Source organism: Petromyzon marinus, chromosome 29 (assembly GCF_048934315.1).
Source record: "Petromyzon marinus isolate PM22_M1 ecotype Great Lakes invasive population chromosome 29, UKy_Petmar_22M1.pri1.0, whole genome shotgun sequence".
Lineage (NCBI taxonomy): Eukaryota > Metazoa > Chordata > Hyperoartia > Petromyzontiformes > Petromyzontidae > Petromyzon > Petromyzon marinus.
This window is the reverse complement of record NC_133695.1, coordinates 10,150,206-10,177,643: the sequence shown is the minus strand read 5'-3', so window position 1 is coordinate 10,177,643 and position 27,438 is coordinate 10,150,206. Positions and strand designations below refer to the sequence as shown.

The 27,438-nt window shown below is 45.0% G+C and overlaps 1 protein-coding gene across 8 annotated transcripts in view; it reads right to left on the bottom strand.

The window, feature by feature from the left end:
* Nucleotides 1–27,438, bottom strand: part of LOC116947176 (estrogen-related receptor gamma-like) — a 404,855-nt gene that overhangs the window by 167,788 nt on the left and 209,629 nt on the right. For 7 of the 8 annotated variants that reach the window (XM_032962634.2, XM_032962633.2, XM_032962635.2 and 4 more), the window contains one exon: nt 2,298–2,375. The exons of the other annotated variant lie outside the window; for it this stretch is intronic. In XM_032962634.2, coding sequence (XP_032818525.1) covers nt 2,298–2,375 — 78 coding nt within the window. The remainder of the gene's footprint in view (nt 1–2,297; nt 2,376–27,438) is intronic. 8 annotated transcript variants of the gene reach the window in all.

Here is a 27,438-nt window from a genome sequence, read left to right as displayed (position 1 = left end):
TAACGGCGTTTCAGACACACAATGTCATGGAAAAATGTCCTTGGGACCCCGAGAGACAAGTGGAACAAAGACAAAGATCCCCCGCAGAGCCTTAACAGACTGTTGGGTCAAGTGCTGTTAACGAGTAGCACCTATGAAGGCTGGCACGGTACACGAGCGGGTGGATGGCAAGTACCACGCCCGGCCGCCTTTGTCTCCCCAGCGGCGATATTTACTCACCACACCAGGTACTTATATGAGACTGAGTCGACCGAGAGGAGGTCTTAAACTGGTTCAAATAATCGTCACTGGTGTTCGCCGTGAGCGGAAATCGAACTTGGATAAATTCACAGCCGTCTCATTCAGCCAAACGTCTCAAAGAAGCGCAAATAACCAGTGTAAGTGCGTTGTTTTGCACGCAACATCGCCACTAGGGAGACAAAGGCGGCCGGGTATGGTGCTGGAAACGCACCCTCTCGTGTGCCTTGTCGGCCTTCATAAGTGCTCACTAACAGCACTTGCCCCGACAGAATGGTAAAGGTAACATGGGGGATATTTATCTAGTTTTACACATATTATTCACCTAAGATGTCTATCTTGATCCATTTGATGTAAGTAATCAGTATTATAATTGAGAAATTTTAAATTTTCAAAGTGTTATTCCAAGGTGTTAATGGCAAAGCATTTGACCAGCAAAATGAAAAGGTACTTTTTTTTCAGACGCGTTCACTAACTCGGCCTTGCTGTCAGCATTGCGTCCTGCCTCTGTGTAGCGAGGCATTCTTGCAACCTCAAAAAAACTATTCACGTGCATGACGAAACTTAAAAATACTTGCAAGCTTTGCTTGAACCTTGAACTTTGGTGACACCCACAGTGTGTATAACTCTACGTGGTGACGCCAGATACAAGCTTACAGCTATAATATAAGAAGTAATTTTCCATCATTTTGCAAGCATCATTGCGTAGATTTGAAAACAAAACAATCGAAATCTACTCATGTCTTGCCCGTTCGTAATGCTGTAGCAACTGGTCTTATGGTTAAGACAGGTTGATTAGCCAAGACAAGGAAACCATGAACTTGTATTAGTTGTAAAGGAAATGTAATACGGTAATACCCCGATTCACGTCTCCTCCCTTGCATGTTGTCACTTGATTTATTAACACCACTACCTGATTGTGCGTCGCCTCAACCCACTCCCACGTCGCTGACGGCATCGTCCGTCCTTTCTCGCTGTGCTTCGCCCCTCAGCACTTCGCCTCGACAACCTACCCTGCAAATCGCTTCCATTTACGTCGTTGGGACGCATGCAGGAACGCATCCTCAATGTAAACCGGGGTATTGCTAGGGTAGAGTTGAATAAAACAATCTGCTGATGCCGAAATGGGGTTGAGTCTACGCTCAGATGATTGACCAATTTAGCCGACGAGTTGCGCTCCGCTCAACGCTTTGGGAGCTTCCCCACGGACGGCTTCAGCGTAAACCCCACGTGCTGGGAGCAAAAATGTCAAGAACAATCATGCCGGCCAACAGGCGGTAGGTCCCAAAACACGCGCCGAGAGCAATACTACGCGGGACGACGGGCGAAAAACATACGCAGTGGAATTCGGCTCGTTCAAAGTAACAAAAATGATTCAAAGCTTCCCCGGCGCTCGCACGCGCGGGTTTTCTCTAGATGCTCCGGTTCCCTCCCACATGTAAGCACCCGCTAATTGGCGGATAACACCTTAACACATATAGGACAGCAGAGCTTGGGCAATTGCAAGAGCGAGAAAGTATGCTGTGGGGCATGTTACGAGTTCAAATTATTATTATGAGAATAAAATAAGCGAGTGAGCAACGCTGATTCAGAGGCGGAACATACACATTTCCATTGCGGGGGACAATTCTCCATCAGGACTACTGATGATGTCCCACAAAGTAGTACTCGAATTAAAATGATGGGCTGTAGTCAATCACTATCCAGGATGTGTTACCTCTCAAGATTTCAACCGCGAGTCAAACACTCCATAACCACAGCACCGGTCAACAGAACTTTAATCCAATTCGCTTATGGCAATAATTTTATTGCATCCAAACGTTACGATTAGCCTGACGAAATAATCTACCCATTGCAGTGAGACATTTTAAAGTATTGTGCGAAAACCGGCCCCGTCCTCTTGAAAACACGACAGAAGGTAACTCAATTGACGAGAAGAGCATTCAATCGACATCCGACATTACGCCCGGGCAAACTAGACCTTGTGCAGAGAGAGAGAGAGACAGAGACAGAGGAAAGACAGATGGAGGAGGCCGTTGCTATCTGACGAGCTCACTAACCAGCAATTCATCCTGCCATGGGCTGACAGAAGCCCGGGCAAAGTGGAACTCACAGGCAGCAGCTCACCAGCAGCTGATCTGCAGGACAGAGGGGAGGGCAGAGAGGGAATGGTGAGAAGGGTGGGGGGGGTGGGTGTAAGGGGGGGGGGGATCGCTGCGGTGGACACAGAAAAATGCCCCCACCCACGCACCACCCCCCGCCCCCCCCAACCACGTCAGCGATGTACGCGCACGTACGTTGAACTTCTTCCACACCGTAAGTAGCCAACCGCGCAAATCGGAGGTGCCGGGCAGTGGACACCAGCGCGACCGTCGCGTCTTTCCTCGCGAGCGCGAGGAAAGACGCGTGGCTTGCCTCGCGCGTGTTTGGCGAGGCTGGTGGCGTGTGCCCGTGGTGGTGGTGGTGGTGGTGGGGGGGGGGGTGTCATCATGCTCTCGGGGTACGTCACCTCCTGCAGGATTATTCGCCCGTGTACATTTGGTTATTGTGGTTTGTCGCGTGAATATTTGCAACAGTGTGATCTCGCGCGCCCAGACTCACTTCGTGCACGTGATATGAACGTGTTCGATAGACGCGTTCAGGGTTACTTGGCTGGCGATAAATTGCCGCGCGAGAAGCCACTTCATTGAGACATCATTCGAGGGCCAGGTCACTTCCGATAAAGAGCCACATAGCTCAGTGGGACTTACCTGGCTAAATAAAAAAAAATAGTTTCGTTTGGTTTACATGTTGGTAGTACTGTACAGATGCTACACAAAATTGAACAAATGCACGCTTAGCCTGATAGACGATAGGTGAAGTTGTTGTTAGCGAGCGCCTATTAAAGTGATCACATCATCATTTAGCAACACTTGCAGTGAGCACACAGACGGCGTGATTGTAGAGGGGGTTGAAGCCGAGCATGTGTACGCTTTTTCAAAGCTTCAATTTTTTTTTTTACAAACTCCTTCTCTGGAGGAAGACCATTCAAGTGCTATTTCTGAGGTGGGGGGGGGGGGTACAAAATGTAAAACTTTGAATGCTTTAAACGTTGTTTCGTAACACAGATCAACGACAATGGCATGAAAAACGTTGAACAAGGTCAGCACTGCAAACAAGAAGAGCAGCCTCAACACCCAGACAGCTGCCTCCATGTATCCCCCACGCTGCCGATTTGATTTTCACACACCGAAGCAGGTATTCGTTTAAGGCCGAGTCGGCCTAAGGTATCCCCTACACACATGCATGCATACACGTACTCACAACACGCAAGTAGTCCCCGCACCTCCAATTTCAACCGCGCACGTACGTCTCCCGTGAAAATGCAATGGCCACGGCACGAGGATTTTGGAACCTCGTGCCCGATCCAAATGTTCTTAACGCACCTCTATACATAGAACGAGCTGACCAGCAGAGCGCCATGAGCGATCTTTCAGCGTTTCAACAAATTATTTCCAGTTGCATGCGAGGGTCCTGAACCAGCCGTGCGCGTGTGTGCGGGGAGGTCAGCTGTGGCATTGTAAATCACTTGTCGCTACCATTCCGAACAAACACGAGTTGGATGTCAATGGAAATGAACACTCTACAGTGATGAGAAATTGCTCGTGAAAGGCTTTCATATCAACAATTTCTAAAGTAACAAAGTTAATTTTTTTGTCGTGTCGTGTAAAGTAAAAATAAATAAAAATCCAGTTGTGCATGCACCAACTGCTGTTGAGAGTGGGTTGGTCAAGGGTTGTCTTAATACCTATCACCGTCCCTCCTCGGCCACTACTTTGTTGAAAAGTCAAGTCATCATATTGTGGAGAAGGGGGATTTACCGCTGCCATAGGAATGTGGAATTTTCATCACTGACTCAGGGCTACCAAAATAAAATAAGCACAGCCCCAAATAGCTTGCATTTTTTTGCACTTAATGTAAAAAAAAAACCCTCTCATTGTTCACATTTTCACACATCAAGTTACAAAGACAACGGTCCCCCGTGTAGCCTCAACACAGTGTTGGGGCAAGTGCTATTAGCAGGCAGCACCTATGGAGGCCGGCGCAACACAGGAGGGCGTGACCACCTTTGTCTCTCCAGCGGCGATGTTTACGCATCACGGCAGGTACTCGATTGAGACTGAGTCAACCGAGGGGAGGTCCAGGACCGGTTCAGATAATCGTCAGTGGCGTTGGCTGTGAGCGCAGTGGACTTATCCACTGCACCACGGCTCCAAAGACACAGTATAGACTGTGGCGACAGGCCCTATGAAGGCCGGAACGGTACGTGATGGGGGTCGTGTGACCTGAAACACACCTGGAACCCTCGATATCGCTCGTGCTGATGTTGGCACACGACACAATTGCGCCCATTCAACGGATGAGTCGACCTAGAGGATGTCCCTCAACAGGTTCATATGCCACGAAGCACTGATATTATTCGTGGCTTGGAACAGGATTGCAGCTCAGCGTGGGCATGAACTCAGTGCGAAAAGGACACAGACCACCTACCACATGCAGCCCGCACAGGCTACAAGCGTCGCTCGCGCCTACGTGCACGCAGGTGCATCTATTCTCAATACAACCGTGTGAATTCCGAGCAGGCTTCTACTTTGAAAGCTCAACAGGCAAAAAAATCAATCTGTATTCGGCGGCGACGATATCGGAAGACGGTTTAGGCTCGAGCTCAGACTGCCCTGACTGTACATTCGGAAGCTACCGCACATTAATGAGTGCAGGTCGGCTCGCCAAAGCGCCAACTGCAAGCGAAGTGCCAGCAGTTCTGCTAAAGCAGGTGTCCGATGGCAGAATAACTGGATGGACCTCTTAACCCTGCACACAGCAACCATGCTCATATATGTTAATACATAATACACTTGGCTGTGGTAGCAGATGTCACACATTCGAAAATGTATGACTAACATCAATTACATGCGAAACCACATTTCAGGCCCTGGGAATTTGTTTGCTTCTGGCTAAGTGCCTAGACTTACTATGTTTATTCTTGATGGTTTTTTTTTTACTCAATGTTTTAACGGTTCAGTATTACACATTGCAATACATTTTTTTCTTTTCAATGTCACGTGCTACAGCAGCGTCATGCCACGTGACGGTGACTTCATTTGGAAATCTCGTCGGGCAGCGAAATCGGCCCGTGTTAGACAACAGTCCACAGAAGCAGATATCACAGAACAACTTCGGAAATCAATTCCAGTGACCTCGTATCTACACTTGAGGGCAGTGCTTCCGAACGAGCCGACACAGAGACAGCAAAGGTCCGTTGCGTGACGGTAAAAATAGATATTTGTAATTATCAGAGCCGGATTTCCCACCAAATAAAGCTTGAAGCCAAATTTAACGGGATGTTTTTTTGTGTGTGTGTGTGTGCGTTCCGTCGTTTGGTGACCAACACTGGGAACATCGACTCACTTCAATTGGTGCCATCACAGGCCCCTGTGCAAATTCAAACACAGCGTCTCAGCAGTGTCAGCTCACTGCTGCTCTGAGCCACTGAGCCAGTGAACCACCTGAGTATTCCACGTTTAATGTTGCAATTACTCGCAACAAAGGGTTTTTATTTGGGGGGTTAGATCGCGTTAACATAAATGTGTTGTGAACCCACCACCACCCGACACAGCCAATCGGTAAGGTTTGTCACGTAAACAAAGCGTGCTGATTGGTTACTAATTCATCAACACTGGTGTGTTGGAAGGTAAACCCACAACATTTATTTATGCGATCTAAGCTAAAAAAGAAAACTTTATTATGAATAACATCGGTCGTGAACGCCTACTACGTGTTAAACGTTACAATTACTATTCAGAGAGAAGTAGTTTTTTATCCTGTGTATAGGATAAAACACTGACCCTTTAAAAAAAAATTAAGGGACCATTGATATTCAATATTTCTCAGGCAAGTAAGCCCTGGATACATGTACAGTAGTTGAATAAGAAAGTGCAAGAAGCATTTAAAAATGTACATGTGGGTAACTTTTAATCCTTACGAGTAAGAATTGTTGTTTATGTTCGGACATCATGATGTATTCCCTCACGTTCCTCAAAAGATGCAGCGATTCAAAGGTAATGCCGAACACAGTTATTAATACATGAACACCCCATCCCCTGTGGTCTTTGCAAATGATTGACTCACAAGTGACGACATCACATTTATCAAATTAAAAGTTTAAGAACGAAACAGGAGGATTTCTCCACAATTCTGTCTGTCGCCTGATGAAGCCGGTTGTAATTACCGGCGAAACATCGTACTCGAATTGTAAATGTTGTGGGTTTACTCTACAACACAGCAGTGTACCGAATTAGTCACTAATTGGCATGTTTTGTTTACATGACAAACCTCACTAATTGCCTGTGGCGAGTGGTGGCGGGTTTAACAACACATTTATATTTATGCCATCTAACCCCAAAAAAACCTCTCATTATGGATATCGCTCGCGAAAGCCTACCACGTGTCAAACTGTATACTGCTACCTCTCGTATAGACGTATCAAGTAGAGCAAACGTTAAGACAAGGGGGCTTGGCCAGGACCCGTCATGACCTTGGCATGATGGCCGATTGGTCCATAATAATAACAGAGTGGCATCCAAGGAATGGAACGCGTCTGACATTAGATCCCTCAAAGAGATGGAGCAATGAAATGAACTCATGCGCAGGAAAAATATCGGTTATTGCACAAGCAGAATCGCAGAAGATGGTGGCGACTTGGGGAGGCTTTCATCCAGCAGTGGATTGACCATGACGGAAGATAATGACGATGATCTGATACAGAATGTCTTGAAAGGTGTCTTAGAGCATGCAATGGTCTACGTTTGCAGCTCTGGCTGGCATTGTGGTAAAATCACGAGGCTCGCAATCGGAAGTTTGTGAGTTCAAATGCTGGTCAGGGGTTGACTCATCCGAGGTCGATAAAGTAGGTACTACTTTGTTGGAAGGTTTTAGTGGCCATCCCATGAAGACGAGGAACTGTCACTGCTGGTTTATGGCCGCTCCACAACTCATTTGACCAGAGACACCACACTTTGACCTTTTATTCTGCTGAGCACGGTTCATCACTGCCGGAGAGTTCACTGCTGAGATTCGCATTATGTGCTGCGCGTCGGATTTACAGACACGTGGGGTGGGAAGATTCCAAAAGAAATACTTGTCAAGATCTGTATCAATTTACGGTACTTGCCACGTTAATATCGAACGTAGCATGGCCTTATCTAATTGTATAAATTGAAATAGCGGAGTCAGATCATTCTGTTATTAATGATCTACATAATCTAATTTACCAGCGATATAAATAAGCATAGTGGGATCCATGTAATAATGACAATACAGTAATGGTAACGTATATGCTACTTGATAAAGCGCATTATTGGCTACAAATAAACAACTGACTTTCCATCTTGCTTTGTCTACAATTTTGCAGCTATGTAGTTTATGAAACATTGCGTTTACATTCATGCATACGTGTTTGTTGGAAGTATAAATGTTGAAATCGCACGTTGGAGGAAAGGAACTCCCTGCCAATATTTAGCAACAACAAAAAAACTCCACACAGCTGCTATTTTTCACATAAAATTAGCGGAAAAGAGGTTTTCGATAACACCTTTAACCACAGCCGCATCTGTTTTTAACAGGCTTGTTCTCAATGAGCAATCTGTTCAGGACAGATATTTAACATCGTTTACAAAGAGCACCCATCCACTGCTTTTCAAGCAAAACATAAATTATATTTTTTTCTATCCACTGCCAGGCTATAACAGTACCCGCTCGAAGACTTGCACGTGGGATTGCCATAATCAAGTCATATTCCCCACCATTCGTTTACTTTTTTAGGTAATCCACTCACCCATGGCCAGTGTACGTCATGTAACCCGAGAATCATGGTGGTATGGTGACTAAGGAAAGTTTATGGTATTCCAGTGGAGAGCCAGTAATGCTGAGAATCTCCACTTATGAAATGTGATATTATGCTCCCTTCCCACATACAATCGGGTGTGGTAGGCTGCATTGTTTTAGCCCATTCGCTGATGAATATACAAAAATTAGAATATTATTTTACGAGTGTATTTGTATTTATTTCAAAGAGGCACAGCCATGGAGAATTATCCAGCAATTGAAAAGAAAATAAGAAAAACACTCGAAATGCGCCAACCGCCGAAGACGGCATGGCACATTGGCTGGAAAAATGCACTCCGCAAGATGTTGGTGAAACATCTTGTGGAGTTTTAATTGGTTGCGTCACATCTACCGTCTCCTCTGATGGGCAAAAAAAACAACTGGTGGTGACTAAAGGTCACACATTGCTCGTGTCACGACCAAATTAATCCCTCATGCACGATACGTCACCTTTCCTAAAAGTATTGCTGTTTGAAAAATGTAATTTTTTTTTCCCCCAAAGCTCCAGCAAACTTCTGCAATTTAGCTCGTCTGCTAAATGTTAATACCGTGAAATGAGAATGGATTCGCACTGCTTAGCAACACTCAATAAAACGTGTTGTAAAGTCTTAGCATGCTGTATGGTCATAGCCTTTACCTAACCCATGGCAGTACACATACACTTAAGATGAATGCCAAGAATCAAAAATATACCTCGCTATGTGCTTTAGCTAGAGACGTCGTCTTGCCAAACAACTCAGGGTCTCCTTATCCCAGGCAAGTGTGTGGCGGCACTTATCTCCATAGGCAGGCCTGAGGCCTGTAGCGGGAATTCAACAGTGCAACGCCCAGGTGGTCAGTCTCTCGACAGCAAAAGAGTACATTCACGTTCTACAAAGTGATTATGCACTTAATCAACCGTCGAAGGCTGATAGGATAAGTTGACTCAACAACCGACTGCACGCGAGTCGAGGGCTTAAACACCGGGCGCGTAACGGTGCATCAATTCGATTTGAAGCTTTCGTGACTGCAAGGATTCATCTTCTTTGGTTCTTTCGGTAAAGTCACGTAGAATGAGAATAAAATAATAAAATAACACAATAAAATTCTCACGACGTTTCGGCCGCTTGCGTTGTGGCCGAAACGTCGTGAGAATTTTATTGTGTTATTTTATTATTGTATTCTCATTCTACGTGACTTTACCGAAAGAACCAAAGAAGGTGCATCAATTCGTCAAGCTAAATAAATGATTATGCTCACTGCACGTGCTCCGACATTGGCGAACGTAAGCATCGATTATCTTAACTTTGTATTTTTGTATTTATCAGTGGCAAGAGGTGCTACATTCACCGCAATGTAAAATACAGTCAATTCATGGAAGCGCATCACATTGCGGTGGGAGAGAATCAGTCCATCGCACGCTCACTCACTCACCGTAATGTCACTTGGCCAAATTCATTGCCTTGCATCTATTTAACATTATTACAATTATTTACTCAGGTCAATGCTCGTCCGCAGGGTTCGCCATCGCTGCGCGCAAATATCTGTTCTCATCTTGGCAATCCTTTTTACCGATCCATCGTCCATTCATCCCGCTGAGCGCAACGACTCTCCATCGCCCTTTTCTCTTCCGTTCCCTCGTCCCTGTCTTCCCCTTCGCTCCTTCCTCTCTCTCCTCTGTGAAGTTATTTTTTTTACCTTTCCTACAATTTGCACTCCGATCGTTTTTTGTTGTTAAATTAATGTTGTTGTTGTTGTTGGGACTTTCTGACCCGCCCCCTTTACTTGGCATCCGTCAAAAAAGAGCTTCATGGCTCATCGGATTTCTCCAGGATAAATAATAGAATACATTTCATTTTATAAGGTGCCTTTCATATGGAAGTATCTCAAAGCGCTCTCCGTAAAAATAAAACTACACTCACGAGTATAGATACAATATAAGACAAATGTAAAAAAAGCCGATAATAAGAATATCAATGACCACTCGCGAAATTCCCAAAAAATGAAGAACTATGATAAAAGTGACGAGTTGTAATAATTGCAGTTCTTTTTTTATCTTAAGTCATAGGAAAAGCCTGCAAGTACAAAGTGGTGAGTTTTAACACGTGATTTCTAAAGTGACGCAGACTCAGAAATCCCCCCAATGGACCGAGGAAAGACGATTCCACAATCGCGGAGCCTGGATGCAGAAGCCTCCGTCCCACCGTGGAACGCAACGATTCTGATTCGATTCCCCTGTTTTCCTCGCACACTACTCGGGGACACCTAACAGCTTCCTCCCTTTATCCCAGTCGCCTTGATATTGCATTTTCTGGTTCTGTTGGTTCACCCCCCCCCCCCCCTTCCCCGTATACGTTGGTGTCGCTGTGGTTGCTGAAAATACAAATAAAAAGTCAAGAGGGCAACGGCATAAGGGAGCACTTGAGAGTTAAAGGGCAGACGTTCCTGCCCAGCGAGAGAGAAAAAAAAACACCCTCTCTCTCTCTCTACATAACCCTGGGGCTCACATTCGCATGCACAAGCTCGTGTTACTTGTCCAGGGATTAACCCACACTCCATCCCGGGCTCAGACAAATGTGTTGGCTCTGGGATTTCCAGGGTGCCAGGTGCAGTTGATAAATCTATTCATTTGTTCTTTATTTATCCAGGTGAGGGCCCCATCGTTGAGATACGTAGTAATTTTTTTGTTTGGACGGGAGAACAGAATGATATTTAAAACAAACAAATAAGGCAGCCGATGTTATTTATATATTTATCCAGCTTTCATGAAGCTTGGCTGCGGGTGAGTTTCTTTCATTTCGTAAGTTTGGGGTGTTACGGCGGAATGCCATAGCCTACTCCTGTGAGTTCTGTCACCAGGGATGTGATTTAAAAGTCTTACTTTTGCAGGAGACTGCACACAAAAATGACTGAACCGTCTACACGCTGGGTGCTTGAGGGTTCGCTGTTGCCCTGCCGAGGTCGTGCCGTGTGTAGCCCCATACCCTTGATCTTGATATTTAGTTTCCCTGTGGAGTTCTCACCCCTTTATCAATGCTAAAATGTGGTTGTGAGATTCCATTTACGTATTGCGCTTCCATATTCATGAATTATGGTATATATATAGAGCATACATAAATGAAAAGTCAACTCTGAGCAAACTGGTCATGCATTTTCTCAGTTGGCTTGCCAGGATAACAATCGGGTCATCGTCTAGTGAGACTGGCTACCGACATAGAAATGTGGAATTAACAATACTCGTTTGATTGTGGAGACCCTTTTCTGCTTTGTCTTGACTGGCCCCAACAAGATTAAGTACAACATAAGATCACTCCGTCTTCACCTCATATTTTTGTGTATATATAATTCTTCACGTGAAGACATTCAAGCGGCTACTTCCCAAAAAGCCATTAGCGCTGGCAATTTAATTTCCTACGAGGCACAAACACAACACTCATTAGCTGCCATTTGGTGTCAAATTTATAGCAGCGGGGCCTTCATATGGAGCATATCAAGCTACAGAAAAAACACACGTGAATGTGGCCAACAGTAATTAGCATGCCCCTGTGTAAAAAAAAATCATGACACTCAATGGCCAAATATTTTCATGGCCATTGAGTGTCATGATATATATACACACAGTGTCATCTAATGGGTATGCACCCACAGAGGGCAGGCAGCAAGAAAAATACCTAAAACCAGACGATGTGATACTGTCACAGAAAGACCTTGTGCGGTGGGTTGTCAACTGTGCAATATCTGGGTGATTTAGCAGGAAAAAAAAGCAATGGCAGTGTGGTAAGTGGTCATCGTGCCCACATTATTGGCAGTGTTGGCACGTTGACCACTTAACCGTGACTTAATGAACCGGCGGTTGTCCAACGGAGGCACTGGCATCTGCTAAGGAAATGTGCGATTGCATCACCAGTTCAAGGCCACCAATAGGCGGAACTTTAATGCAACGACTATCTAGGAATCTGCGCAAATTCCAAGGTGCAACGCCATCACGCTGGAAACACCAAGAGCCTGCTCTTTCGAAGCGTGATACTCGGGGCTGTTTTTTTTTCCCAGCAACCTTCGCTTTTGTTTCAGCCCATTGCCTGATGAATATACAAAATGAGAATATTATTTTACCAGTTTATTTGTATTTATTTTGAAGAGGCACAGCCGTGGAGAATTGTCCAACAATTTGAAAAAAAAGCAAAACATTCAAAATGTGCCAACCGCTGAAGACGGCAATGGCACATTGGCTGGAAGAATAGACCCCACCGGACGTTGGGTTAATGCTTGCAATTTTTTTTATAACGCTGTACGATTTTCTCCAAAGTATACATCGCAGAGGCACAATAGGGGTTGAATTGGTGAAACATATTGTAATCGTTTCGCACGTTTTATTTGGTTACGTCACATCTGCCGTCTCCTCTGATGGGCAAAAACCAAGTGGTGGTGACTAAAGGTCACGCATTGCTCGTGTCACGACCAAATTAATCCCCCCCCCCCCCCCCGTGCACAATACGTCACCTTTTACTAAAAGTATTGCTGTTTGCAAAACATTTTATTTCCCAAAGCTACGGCTCCGACCGGACGCATGGGTAGCGCACTTTGCATTAGTGAAATTTACTTCCGTTTTATTGGTCGGAAGCTAATAGCAATCACCTTTACACTTCACGGCAGCGATAAAAATGTACAGAAGTGGGGCAGGGCAGGGCATTCTCATAATCTGGCAATAAAACAAGCTGGGCCGCTCAAACGACTGGAATTGGTTTCTCAGGGGCGCTGCGTGCACTCGCACAAGCTGTTGTGTCTCTATCTGGCGTTGGACTAAGCTGTCGCGTGAATGCTTGCACTCGGGCTCGACTATTCATATATTATCAGCCAATCATCCCTGGGGGTGAGTGGGGGGGTGTAAAGTCAACAGTGGTCATCCAATAGAAAGATTGGCGTCTCCAAAATCAATCCCCACCACCGTCACACGGCACGGTCCAGTCGGCCGTCACGAGGGACTCGTGGGCTCGCCAGATCTGTGGTGACACCGGCCTAACGCCATCAGGAGGCCTCCTTCTACAAGGCGGGTGGAAAACCTGAACACTGTGCTTGGTGCATTGTGGCGTTCATGGCCCACGTGTTTCCGATGGCGGTGGTGAAGGTGATAATGAGATCAATGTGGAATTTACATCACTGGTCTCGCGGTGCCCTTGTCGATGAGAAGTGCATCACTATTAATGCCGCTTCATCACAGAATGCTGGGTTCCTGGAATTTATTTCGACTCCCTGGACCTCGAACTGAATATTCCTTTTTTACGTAGTTTGAAGATAAATGTCGCATCTCATTGACGCTCGATTTGACCGTGAAAATTATTCTTCCACTTCCCAGTGAGCTGAGCAAATCATGGTAATAATTGGTGCGTTAACCTTCTTGTACTCGTGACAACTTAATTTATTTGGCCATGTCAGGTGGTGGAGCGTTTTAGCGACGCAAACCTGGTAAGGTGATTACGTGTCAATAATGCCGAGGCGACGAAAACCCACGCGTTAGAATTACGACCGTGCAAGGCTTCCACAGTTGAGCTGCGGAGAAAATTGGCAAACTAAGCTTAAGTCGTGGGCCTTATGCCGAGGGGGTAATGCCTATTAGCCAAGACAAGGAAGCGGGGCATCATGAGTTGTAAATGGAAGAGGTAACCGTTGGAAAAATGCAATCAATGCTGAGCGTGACTGCATTTGGAAATTAAATGTACCCGATAGATGGAGACTATGCTGAGGGTCTCGACCAATTTGGCTGGTTCTTGGGTCCGACGTTTCACTCCAGGTGCTGGAAGCTTCTTCAGGAACTAATTTCAGAGGCGTCAGCCGAGAGGGCTGTCCATAACTCTTGTTTTAGATTCAGAATCAGAATATGTATTTCGACTGGAGGAATCAGTATAGAGAGACACTTTAGCATTGTTTTTAACTTTTAAATCATTTATATTTATACGTGTTACCTGTTACATATATTGTTATAATAATCAGTATGGTTTATAGCGTGTGTAGATCTTTCACAGCGAGTTCTGACCAGAACTTTAGACGGAAAAAAAACAAACGCATGAAATTTTTTTTATCACAGGATGTCCCCGCTCATCTCATGTTTACAACCACAGCAGGTGGTGGAAATTCCACATTCACATGGTAAGGGAGAGTGAGTCCGTATGACAACGAAACACATACAAATAGATACAAAAAATTATAACAAAAAAATATACACGTTTATTTTATTTTATTTATATTCCAGTTCACAGTCTGACATGAGCTTTGATTTATGTATAATATGCAACATAAATTGGGCCAAAATATATATTTTTAAAATGAACAACTCACTGGGGGGAAAAAAGTGCATAATTTATACACGCGCGGTTCTTTTGTGTAACGCTGACAAACTGTGCTAAACAAAATCGATGATCGCTGCGGTTGCAGGGCGGCTGTGACGGAATGCCAAAGAAGTATGGGATAAAGACACAGATGAGTAGTACACAGGGAAATGACGTCTGAGTACACCGACAAGGAGAGAAGAAGGAGAGAACAAAAGAATGGAGAAGCACCATTTGCATGCCGGGGAGCTTCTTCTGGGACCGAATTCACGGGTGCAAACCAGAGAGCACAACGGCAGGCTGATGCGGCTTATACGGCATGACAGCTGAATCCTACACGGTGGCCACAAGAGATGAGCGCCACCCGACACTTGCTTGAGGATGGAGTCGGATAGAGTTCAAATAAAAAAGAGGCAAAAGGTGCAGCCTCGCATTTACTTTCTTAAGTGGGCGACACGGTGGCGAGATGTTAACTACCTCGCCTGGTATGCAGGAGGTCGTGGGTTCGATCCTGACCCTGACCAGGGGCGGAGCCACGGGGGGGGGGGGGGGGCTTGGGGGGGCTCAGCCCCCCCTGAAATTTTGGAAAGTCGGTAATTGGGATAACCGGATATCCGGATGCTGCAAAATGCTGCAGCCTGCCCCCTTGTGCTGCCCTGCAGGCTGCCATCTTGTGCTGCCCTGCAGGCTGCCACCTCGTGCTGCCCTGCAGGCTGCCACCTCGTGCTGCCCTGCAGGCTGCCACCTCGTGTTACCCTGCAGGCTGCCACCTTGTGCTGCTGCCCTGCAGGCTGCCACCTTGTGCTGCCCTGCAGGCTGCCACCTTGTGCTGCCCTGCAGGCTACCACCTTGTGTGCTGCCCTGCAGGCTGCCACCTTGTGCTGCCCTGCAGGCTACCACCTTGTGCTGCCCTGCAGGCTGCCACCTTGTGTGCTGCCCTGCAGGCTGCTTGAGCGGCAGCCTTTCGAACTTATCGAACTTATTAGCCACATCAGCGGCTCCGATTTATTAATAAACTCCGCGTTCAAATCCAATAAAATTTGTTTTATACATTTGTGACGCCCATTGGAAAACATAAACACTGGATATACTCAGATTATTGAAGTCAGCCCCCCCAAAGTCAAAATCCTGGCTCCGCCCCTGACCCTGACGTTTGCTGCGGATTTTTCTCCGGGTCCTCTGGTTTTTCCCTCCACTTTGAGAATCAATGCGTGTTTAGAGAATGTGGCTGCTATACATTTCCACGTGATAAGCCACTTCGTTAAACTATAATTTATTTCGTGGCCAGGTCGCTTCTGAAAAAGAGCTATATGGCTCAGTGGGCCTGGTAAAATAAAAAAAAAAATGTTTAGTTTTTTTTGTATAATTTATATTTGCTCACAAATTGCCATGCGTTTGAATCTCTTTGTGTCATATTGCTCAAAGATTCCACGCAATCCGCTGGGAACCTGTGTATCTGTATTATGTTAAATTTCTTTCACACCGTACAGTGAGGGAAAAAAGTATTTGATCCCCTGCTGATTTTGTACGTTTGCCCACTGACAAATAAATGATCAGTCTATAATTTTAATGGTAGGTTTATTTGAACAGTGAGAGACAGAATAACAACAAGAAAATCCAGAAAAACGCATTTTAATGAGGGAAATAAGTATTTGACCCCTCTGCAAAACATGACTTAGTACTTGGTGGCAAAACCCTTGTTGGCAATCACAGAGGTCAGACGTTTCTTGTAGTTGGCCACCAGGTTTGCACACATCTCAAGAGGGATTTTGTCCCACTCTCTTTGCAGATCTTCTCCAAGTCATTAAGGTTTCGAGGCTGACGTTTGGCAACTCGAACTTTCAGCTCCCTCCACAGATTTTCTATGGGATTAAGGTCTGGAGACTGGCTAGGCCACTCCAGGACCTTAATGTGCTTCTTCTTGAGCCACTCCTTTGTTGCCTTGGCCGTGTGTTTTGGGTCATTGTCATGCTGGAATACCCATCCACGACCCATTTTCAATGCCCTGGCTAAGGGAAGGAGGTTCTCACCCAAGATTTGATGGTACATGGCCCTGTCCATCGTCCCTTTGATGCGGTGAAGTTGTCCTGTCCCCTTAGCAGAAAAACACCCCCAAAGTATAATGTTTCCACCTCCATGTTTGACGGTGGGGATGGTCTTCTTGGGGTCATAGGCAGCATTCCTCCTCCTCCAAACACGGCAAGTTGAGTTGATGCCAAAGAGCTCCATTTTGGTCTCATCTGACCACAACACTTTCACCCAGTTATCCTCTGAATCATTAAGATGTTCATTGGCAAACTTCACACGGGCATGTATATGTGCTTTCTTGAGCAGGGGACCTTGCGGGCGATGCAGGATTTCAGTCCATCACGGCGTAGTGTGTTACCAATTGTTTTATTAGTGACTATGGTCCCAGCTGCCTTGAGATCATTGACAAGATCCTCCAGTGTAGTTCTGGGCTGATTCCTCACCGTTCTCATGATCATTGCAACTCCACGAGGTGAGATCTTGCATGGAGCCCCAGGCCGAGGGAGATTGATAGTTCTTTTGTGTTTCTTCCATTTGCGAATAATCACACCAACTGTTGTCACCTTCTCACCAAGCTGCTTGGCAATGGTCTTGTAGCCCATTCCAGCCTTGTGTAGGTCTACAATCTTGTCCTTGACATCTTTGGAGAGCTCTTTGGTCTTGGCCATGGTGGAGAGTTTGGAATCTGATTGATTGATTGCTTCTGTGGACAGGTGTCTTTTTATACAGGTAACAAGCTGAGATTAGGAGCACTCCCTTTAAGAGTGTGCTCCTATTCTCAGCTCGTTACCTGTATAAATGACACCTGGGAGCCAGAAATCTTTCTGATTGAGAGGGGGTTAAATACATATTTCCCTCATTAAAATGCAAATCAATTTATTACATTTTTGACATGCGTTTTTCCAGATTTTTTTGTTGTTATTCTGTCTCTCACTGTTCAAATAAACCTATCATTACAATTATAGACTGATAATTTCTTTGTCAGTGGCCAAACGTATAAAATCAGCAGGGGATCAAATACTTTTTTTCCCTCACTGTATAAAGGACCACCGCCCATGACAATGTGATATAATTGTACTCATAATCCGGCGATCAGGTTAATATTAAAACAAACAAAAAAATACCAAATCGGGTTGGATGTATGTGGCCAAAATTATTCCTGGAACTGTTCCTCCAGTCTTGCATGGTCAGCTTTGGGAGGGTTCCTCGTGAAAAATAATCAGTCGTCTCCAATTGCTATTGAGATGTCAGGAGTAAATTTTCGCATAATGTAGTCTTGTGTTTGGCATTTTCAAAGCAATGTCGTGTGATTACTGGGTTACTTTTATTACTATTTTATTGAAATTAGGTTGATTTTACCTAAAAAAATAGCACCTCTGTGCTGTGCTCAGAACTTGGTGTACACACATCAGCTGCTTCTGCTGCTGTTGTTCACATCGACTTTAAATGCTGACATGATCACTTTCCCATTTTTATTGTTTCGTGGAATAAATGTAAAATTACACAAATCAAATACATTAGGGGGGCGGGGAGGGTGCGATGCAATGTTCCGACTCGGCATGTGCCGAGTACAAGAAATCTGATTTACATGGTGACAACAGAGTACTGTGGGATTAATGGTTACCCGCCTTTCATAATCTGATTACGGTAATGCATTACTTTCGGATTTTGGCGAGCCATCGAACAAAGATGGTCGGTCACTGCCTCGCACGAATTCAGGTGCGCTTCTGCGGCCGTCTGGAACGCTCTTCCTTCCGATATCAGGAAACCACTGGAGGCGTGCGCTTTTAAATCGAGATTGAAAACTCACGTCTTTGGAACTGCTTTGTGTGTTCAGCTTGTTGTCCTTTCCCCGCACTCACCGATTAGCACGGTTCGCGTGCGACAGAAGTTCAATGTACGCACGTGCATTACTCGCGCAAGAACACACAGTCTTGATGGGCTTTTTACACTGTAATAATCCTGCAGTCCATATGTCTCAGGCTTACACGGAGCTCACGTTAACAACCCACGGCTCTTAGCCACGCCAAGCTGTGGAGGTGTTTCTCCCTGCTGTGGTCACGTATCGAGCATTTATTTTCTAAAGCTCTCACCAGGCGCTGCTGCGGGCAGCTTCCGACAATGTTGAATCGCGAACGTACCTATTAAATAAACTGTGGAGGTCTTAGTTTAGCTGTACGATCCAACACTATGGCGCTACTGATAATGCAATGTTCCGACTTGTGGAGCAGGAGTGGTGAGCGAACAATTGCAGTGTTGCACCTCTATCTTGGGGGGAAATCAACAGTTGCCATCCCAATGTACAAAATCTGAATATGTATCTATGCTGGAGGAATCCGATGAGCTATAAGGCTCTTTTTCACAGATGTCCAGTCGGGGCATGTCAGAACGTTACAAAAACCATCAATGAAAACGAAAACGATGGGAGTGCAAAGTATAGACAATGTAAACATTTGACAAATGAAACTAAACGATGTTTTTTTTTTGTATCTTACCAGGTAAAGCCCACTGAGCTATTCGCTATTTTTTCAACAGGGGACCTGGCCACAGATTTGTGGAGCTCAACGAAATGTCTCTCAGCCAATTAATCTAAATACTCGAAACGCATGTTTCTAAATGTGGAAATAAAGCACGCGACCACGGGGAGACAGAGACGCCGACTCCGAATATACAGCAGGCTGGCTCCGACCACAGACGCGTGTATTTGTCCAGAGCCAGCACTGCCACAACGTTTTTTTAGTTTTTGATAGTGAATAGAAAGAATAAAACAATTACAATTTAGAACATTTCTGAATACATTGTAATCTTTACACGGTTGGAAAGGGGGGGGGGCATATGACTTTGGAGTAAAGATTTGAGCTGCAATGGGTGGGAAAGAAGGGGGGGGGGCGGGAGAGGGCATTTGTGTAAGATATACAATTCCAGATAAGATTGAACTCAGGATTTGGAGACAGCACACTTTACAAACCAGACGATGGGATTTTATTTTTTCTATTCTGTTTCTCTAAAATTCAGTTTCTTGTCGGCGTTCATTTCATCCGTTTAATTTTCTTTCTGCTTCAGCATTTGGTAAGGCAAATTCTTTTTTTTTTCCGGTTCGCTCTGGTCAAGCGTGTCGCTCTCGAGAGCTGGTTTGGCAAATGGTTCTGGTGCAATCTAGTTCCGGTTACATTTCAGTACCCTATTCGCCTATCGCCACGAACATCATGCTCATCTTCATCTTTTATTTATATAGTTCTCTTTGTTAAAAGCTATACTCTACTTACAGCATGACAAAACAACAAAACCCAGCAACACCTTAAGAGTGAGTGCGTGCCTTATAAAAAGAGCAGATATGTTTTCTGTACTATATAAGATACATCCTATGTGTGTGGCATAACAATATAGTGTTGAGTACTTTACAACACTTTGTATAGAAACATGAAAATGTAATTATACTTGTTATAACATTTTCATTCTCATTGAGTTATTTGTATTACGCTGATGCGGAACTTATTTTGCTCTGTTGGTTTTTATTAGTGACTGTGATTCTATTGAAAACATTATAATCCTTATTCTTGGTTCTTTCGCCAAAGTCACGTAGAAGGGAAATAATAAATAATGAATAGTAAAACAATAAAATTCTCACGACGTTTCGATTGCAACACAAGCAATCGTCATCAGGTGTGAAAACCACATCGTTATAATTTTATTGTTTCATTTTTATGATTTTATTATTTCCCTTCTACGTGACTTTACCGAAAGGACCAAGAATATCAATCCCTGCAGTCACGAAAGCTTTAAAACGAAAATTATAATCCTTCATCACGACACTTGGATGAATGCCTCGCCATGCTGTACTGGTCGTTGGGGTTCACAGACCATACTTCACCGATCCCGTAATGTTGTGCTTAATTCCTAACCCAGTGCCGCTCTACCAATATTCTGTATTTATCTGGGTCTCCCCTTGCAAGAGATAAACTTATCTCAATTAGCTCTCTCACCTGCCTTAAATAAAGAATATCGATTAAAACACAGAAAATATATCCCGGTCGAGAAAATGAGTTACCGGTCCGTGGAAAGTCAAGAGTCGTAGTTCAATGGATGAAATTCTCCTGCCATAGGGAATGTGGAATATCATCCGCAGGCTCTGGACTCAGCGCCATCGGATATGACCACCACGCTGTGTCCATTTGAGTAAAGAGATTAATTGTATTGGCATGAATATGGGCATATTCAGACAGAAGAGAAACAATTACCAGACGGTATTCCCTTCCCAAAAGACTTGAGGATATGTATGAGCTCAGCCTCCGTATTCTGGTATTCGGTTACACGGCGCTGCACATTGAAGCGTTAATTTCATCAGCAAATGCAGCGAGTTCAAATCTCGATTAGAGGTCAATGGTAGCTCATCATTCCCCCTTGTTCCGTAAAATGGGTACCACCTTGTGAAAACACAAGTGTGGAGAGACTAGAGCCCTGTGGAGACACGCAGCACTGTCATGGGAATGTGGAGTGTGCAACAGTGACTCCAAAGGTGCCAGCCAAATGCTTGTTTGAGCGTGGAGATGGTGACTTTTAAACTTTTGAATTTTACAGTACTTTGTTGTTGTTGAAAAAAATGGGATCTGGAAATTCCAAAGTCATGGCCAAAGTGAAAATTGAATGCGGGAGAAAGCTGGCCAAGCGGTTTTGATAGAGAGATAGCAGCAAGAACCAAAAAAAAATGAGGCACACTTTGAAACCTCACATTTTTTGTACTACAGCATTACGTAATGTAACAGCGTAACGCACAATGATATAAGGGGAGGCTATCAAACAAATAAACGCACGTGCACAGTAACGAACACGAGTTTGCGCGTACTGTGACCCCAGTTTCCGCCCTTGTTTTCCTGAACGTTCCGTATATGCGCAATCTGCTACGCGTTTTTTTTTTGTTTGTTTCCAATACATGTCAGCATTCAACCTGCCAGGTATGACCAGGTAGGCCGCAATGTACATACAAACGGGCACGGAGCCAAACCCCAGCTGTCCACACTTGACTTGGGGAATGCGCTAAAACCAAACGCTGCATCAGGCACGTGACTCCCGCATGGTCACGCGCCTGCGCTTGGCAATGGAATTGCGTTTGACAGCTACATCAACTGCGTTATTAATACTAAGTAGCACTGGGGCAGCGGAGGGGGAGGGGGGTGTGCGGCTGAGAGATACATCAATGCAGAGGTATTCGTGAAATGTACACTTGCAGTTGTTGGGCTACGACGGAGTCACGTGCCTGATACAGCGTTTGGTTTTAGCGCATTCCCCAAGTCAAGTGTGGACGTACGGAAGCGATGCTCGTGACGAAGCCGCTATGCGTCGGCGAGACATTGCGAGCCGTTGGGCAGAATATCGCTCGGATAAGCCATTTCGCCTCTCGTGTTTTTACCTTGTGCTGCCAGCAGGTACACTTGACAAATGTACTCGATTTGAACGTGTTTTTTTTTATTTGAGCAAATTTACTCCAAGGCAGTGGTTTTTAACCTTTCACTGCAGCTTTGCACCCCATTGGTTCTCAATCGTAAAAAAAAACATGTATAATGTTAATAAACATTTCGGGTTTGATGAAACAAAGTAGTTGTACTTATGTGCCCGTGCAAAAGTTGTGTTTTAGATGATTTATCTTCGAAAAGAAATCTGGCCATGTCTCACACCCAGAAAGGGCATCTGGTACCCCCAGGGGATGCGTGCACCCCAAGTTAAGAACCACTGCTCTAAACTATGCTTAAGGGTATTTAACGAAGGCAATGCCCCCTTTTTATTTATTCACAAGAACGCCTGCCTCACCAAGTCGCCAGGCTCTTTTTAAAAGAGAGTCTTACATTGGGAAGCTGTTTGGCCCATTACATTATTAAAGCAATTGCTTGGACGCGGTAGGAAATCAGAGTACGTGGAATAAAAAAAAAACGTGCACACAAATGAGTTCATTAATCCACTTTGCTGTACTACCATCTCCTGGCCCCACTGGGTTTTGGAGCTTAATGAATCGGTGTGATCTACCAACCTTTGCCTCCAAAGCACTGGATAACCGGTGTACAGCACCCAGCTTAACGTGCGTACACATCTATACGAGTACGAGGTGGGTATACTAAATGTATATATTTTATGATGTACATATACTCTATCATTACAATGAACAATCCATATAGTATGAACACATTTATCAAAATGTGAGTATCCCTGCTCAAACAAGCATTGATAGGTCTGTGCTCATCGCCACACTGGCTGGTGCTGAACACAGTGGTGGCAATTACACATTTGCTCTGGATGGCAAGAGCCAGTTTATCCAGAGGAAAACCACCATATATGTAAGAAGTATGCACACGGTCTATGCAGCTATATCAGCAAGAAGCGCGTGCCAGAATTTTGAAGAGGGATCTATAACCGACAAAGTAGTTCATTCGCATTTCTGTTCATCTGTTGAACGCCTTTGATGCAAGTAAAAGTCGCTACCACTCCCGTAAATCGTGCTAAGATCCTGCAACCGTTACGCAGTTGACATCTGCGCCTCCGACGTCTGCTCTTACAGCCTTCCCACCATGGGGCATCGGTCTTCCCCTTGATCACTTGCCTCTGGGTGCCACTCCGATGCCAGTGTTGGTAACTGCTGCCCCTCCTTCACCCTACCGCTACACTTTGTGGTCCCAATCATTGCAACCTTTTTTTTCCCCCCCGCTTAACAACAGTCGCATATATATATACACATCGGATACTAACGGAGGCAATGCGTTTTAACTCGCTCTCGGATGTTTCAATAATTGGACATTCAATCGCTCTTCGGGGGTCCAATGGGGGTCTAGGATTCACTGTGGGTCCGAGCCTAAAGCATTTCCGTGGAGTTCTGCGAACTTAAAAGGCTCCGCCGATTTGTAATCAGCGCTGGCTACGGCAACGTCTGCTGCCTTCTCCTCACGACCGCTGCACGCACCCCATTCATAATTTGGCTGGGGTCTCACAGGCAGGAGCTCATTTCAAAGTTGGCGTACGTATACGTTCCCCACGCGCTTACATTCATAAATTGCACACGTAAACACTTGCATAGCAAACGGTCAGAAGGTGTGTATAACGTTCCAGACGCATTTACATGCCATAATGTACATCATTATAATAATTGATATTATAAACTGTCGGGGCGAGTGCTGTTAGCGAGCACCTATTAAGGATGCCTTTCTCCGGTGCTGATTTTCGTTCACTGGCACCAGGCACTTGGGTTGGAGTCATTCTTAGTGAGGGCTCAGGCCTGGATTAACAGGACACAGCCATGCTGATGAGACACAGTAAAATGGATACCATTTCAAGGTTGTCCTACTTCACCAAATGTGACTGAAAAAAATATCGATCTGAAAGGCCATTACACCAATTAATTGCGATACCAGTTATTATTTTCAGTGATTAAACTGCGACCTTGTCATTTATTTTTCATTACATTAATTTGCCAACGTAGCAAAAACAAATTCATCACGCGAACACGTTCATTCATAAATGTACAACAGATTTTTTTTTTAATGAACAAACATATATTGGGGACATTGGAGCAAAAGGCTTGTGTAAAAAACTGTAGAAAATGGAAGAGCAAATTCCAGAATTTATATTGTGGCCAATCACAAATGAAGCCACACACAAAAAAAAAACACAACGGCAAAATAACCGAAGTAGAGCTGCAGTGCCTGATAACAACCAATCAGAGCCAGGGACTTCACAATGCTACACAGCGATGCAATGTGCATTGCACACATCGTGTACCGTAGAGCCGGGGCGAATTCGCAACATTACCTCAACGCCCCCTCAGCTTGACTTTATGTGGCGTGCAACAAAAAAAAGCACCAATTCAACTCGGATGCACGCCGATCATTGCTCTCTCTCGCCGAACCGTGAATTGTGCTGTCCATTAGGCACTGGCACCGCAATAACGCCCATATCAACAGCACTTCAACCATGTAGCCGACATAAAACATCTAAACGTAAATTCTAAATGCCTCCTTACTCACGCGAACGTTGGGAGCGATGAACAAAACAGCTCTCCCTGTTGGCCGTACTAATCTCGCGGTTGAAAGTCCTCGTGGCTATGATTGTAGCACCAGTCTCTCCGTACGATGACTGCTCGTGACTTAAGACGCACAGTGGTATTTTGTTTTTATTCACCCTGGAGAACAGATGTGCTGAGTTAGGTCCTCGGTGAAATTTAACCCACAGTTCTGCGACTTCTGCGAGCCAAAATATTCAGCTCACAGTGCCACCAGCCTGAATAACCACTGAGGAAACAAACTAATTCATGCAAATGTATAGCCCCGTTGTCAATTCATTGATGGATGAAGGCCTCCTGAAGCCGTGTCAGTCATGAGGATTGTTTGACTCAATTGCACCACATCAGGATTCAGGAATCAATTGCGGGGTCAACGGATTCAAAGCACAATGCTCAAACGATTGTGCCACCACTCCAACCCAAGTAGTGTAAATATAAATAAATAGATACACACATCTACAACATACCGGTGGTTCTTTTGCGGTAATATTTACCATGGGCCAATGCTGATCTCCCTTTTTTCCCCATTGCCCTGAGTCAGTGATAGAAATACACATTCCCATGGCAGGAGCAAAGCTGGTAAATAGGAAAACCTTGTATTGCCTTTTAAGAAAGTACTCATTCCTGATGCGAATTTGAACTCGCGACCTTCCAAGTGAGTGTAATGTGCTCTAACTGCAGCGCAATCTGGAAAAAAAATAATTATATATAGAAAACAGGACTGTAATGTCAAAATACACGATTCCCCCATACAGACTTTGTACGCATGTTCCGTATGTACGTTGAACTTATTTTGCACCGTCTGTAGCCAACCGTGCTAATCGGAGGTGCAGGGGAAAAGACGATACACGAAGCACAAAAAGCAGTTTTACAGACAGTTGGGGCAAGTGTGTTTAGCGAGTAGCTATTAAGGCCGGCACGGCACACGAAGTGGTATGTGGGCAACACCACAACCTTTGTCTTCCCAGTGCCGATGTTTACACACCGGATCAGGTACCGATTGAAGGCTCAGTCAACCTAAGGTGGGGGAGGGGAGGTCCAGAACCAGTTCAATTATTCGCCACTGTTATTGGTCGTGAGCGAGAATCAAACTCGGATTGATGGGTTTGTGGCACTGTGCTCTAACCAGACTGTACTCCAGTTCCCCTTAAATGCAATGTATGCACACACAGACACACACAGGCATAGACTTTTGAAATAGTTTGCTTGTTGATGAGTGGAAAGGTACACATAAACCATGGCAAAGCTATCGCTTTGCACATTTACCAGTAGGAAATTACCAGTGATTTGAATGCATGTTGACCAAAAGTTGTGTTATTCTTTCATTGAACAAACCGCTTTTTAGATAAAAAAAAAACAAAGATCCCCCGTATAGCCTTAACAGACTCTTGGGGCAAGTGCTGTTAGCGAGCATCTATGAAAACCGGCACGGTACGCGAGGGGGTGGGTGGACAGCACCACGCCCGACCGCCTTTGTCTCCCAAGTGGCGATGTTTTACACACCGCACCAGGTACTCATTTGAGGCTGAGCCGACCTAGGGGAGGCCTAGGACCGGTTCAGATAATCGTCACTGGTGTTGGCCGTGAGCGGGAATCGAACTCGGGTCGCCAGGTTCGTCGCGCAGCGTGGCGCTAACCGCTGCACCACCGCTCCCCATGCGTCCGCCCCCCCCCCCGTACGAAGAAGAGACGCACACACGTGCGCAAAGCCGCGGTCACAATTTCGGATCACATTTTTTTTTTTAAATTGCGCTCCGCCAAGCTGACCCTAATTAGTCACGATTGTTCGTGCCGTCTCTCTCTCTCTCTGCCGCTTCGTGTGGCGGGCGCGCTAGTATAACGTGATTGATGAGTGGGGTCGTGAACTATTCCGAGTCTGTCTTGTCCGGCCGTGCGCGCGCTCCGCGCTCTCTCTTTCTCTCTTCCTCTTTTCCCCTCTCTCCCCGGCTGCGGTACGCGCAACAATTCTCGCACTAGTGGAAGATGTGCGAGACACCTCGCGCGGGATTCCCATTGTGTCTTGATGGTCCCCCCCCCCGCCAGCCCCCCGCAATCAAGGCGCGAGAATTAATGCTACAGACGGGAGTCTAATTTCAACCTGATTAATATTCACGAGAGAGCGAGAGAGGGTGAATTAATTTATCATTTTGCCAAAAAACCGCACGATGGTAGTGTGTGACGCAAGTTAAAACACGCACTCTTGTTTCAACATTTATGGAAATGCCTAGCATGTGCACGCGTATGACTTAGTGATGAGCGCAATCAGTTATGGTCATGGAAAATAAAGTTATTGCAGGTTAAATTTTTATTTAAAGCTTTCGTGACTGCAGGGATTCATATTCTTGGTTCTTTCGGTAAAGTCACGTAGAAGGGAAACAATAAAATAATAACAAATATTGTTGTATAAATATCACACCTTCTATGGGAACAACCTGCAATAATATTCTTGGTTCTTTCGGTAAAGTCACGTAGAAGGGAAACAATAAAATAATAAAAATATAAAACAATAATAGTAAAAATATAAAACAATATTTTTATTATTTTATTGTTTCCATTCTACGTGCCTTTACCGAAATAACCAAGAATATTATTGCAGGTTGTTCCCATAGGTGTGATATTTGCAAGATGCATCAACCCTTTTAGACTATTAGTATTTGCAAGATGGTTTTGTCTCTCCTAGGTTGACTCAGCCCAAAAAATGTAGAATATGACTATCAACAACTGGGAGATGTCATGCAGGTGAGTGATGTCAAATCAGCTGAATGTGTGTGGTACTGTCCACGCCATCACCTCATATGGCCCTTAAAGTCTTAATATGTGCTCACAGACATTGTGAAGTCTGAAATTGGGAACTTTGTCACGACTTTGAGAATGTGCATATCATAACACACAGATGCAGACAGTATC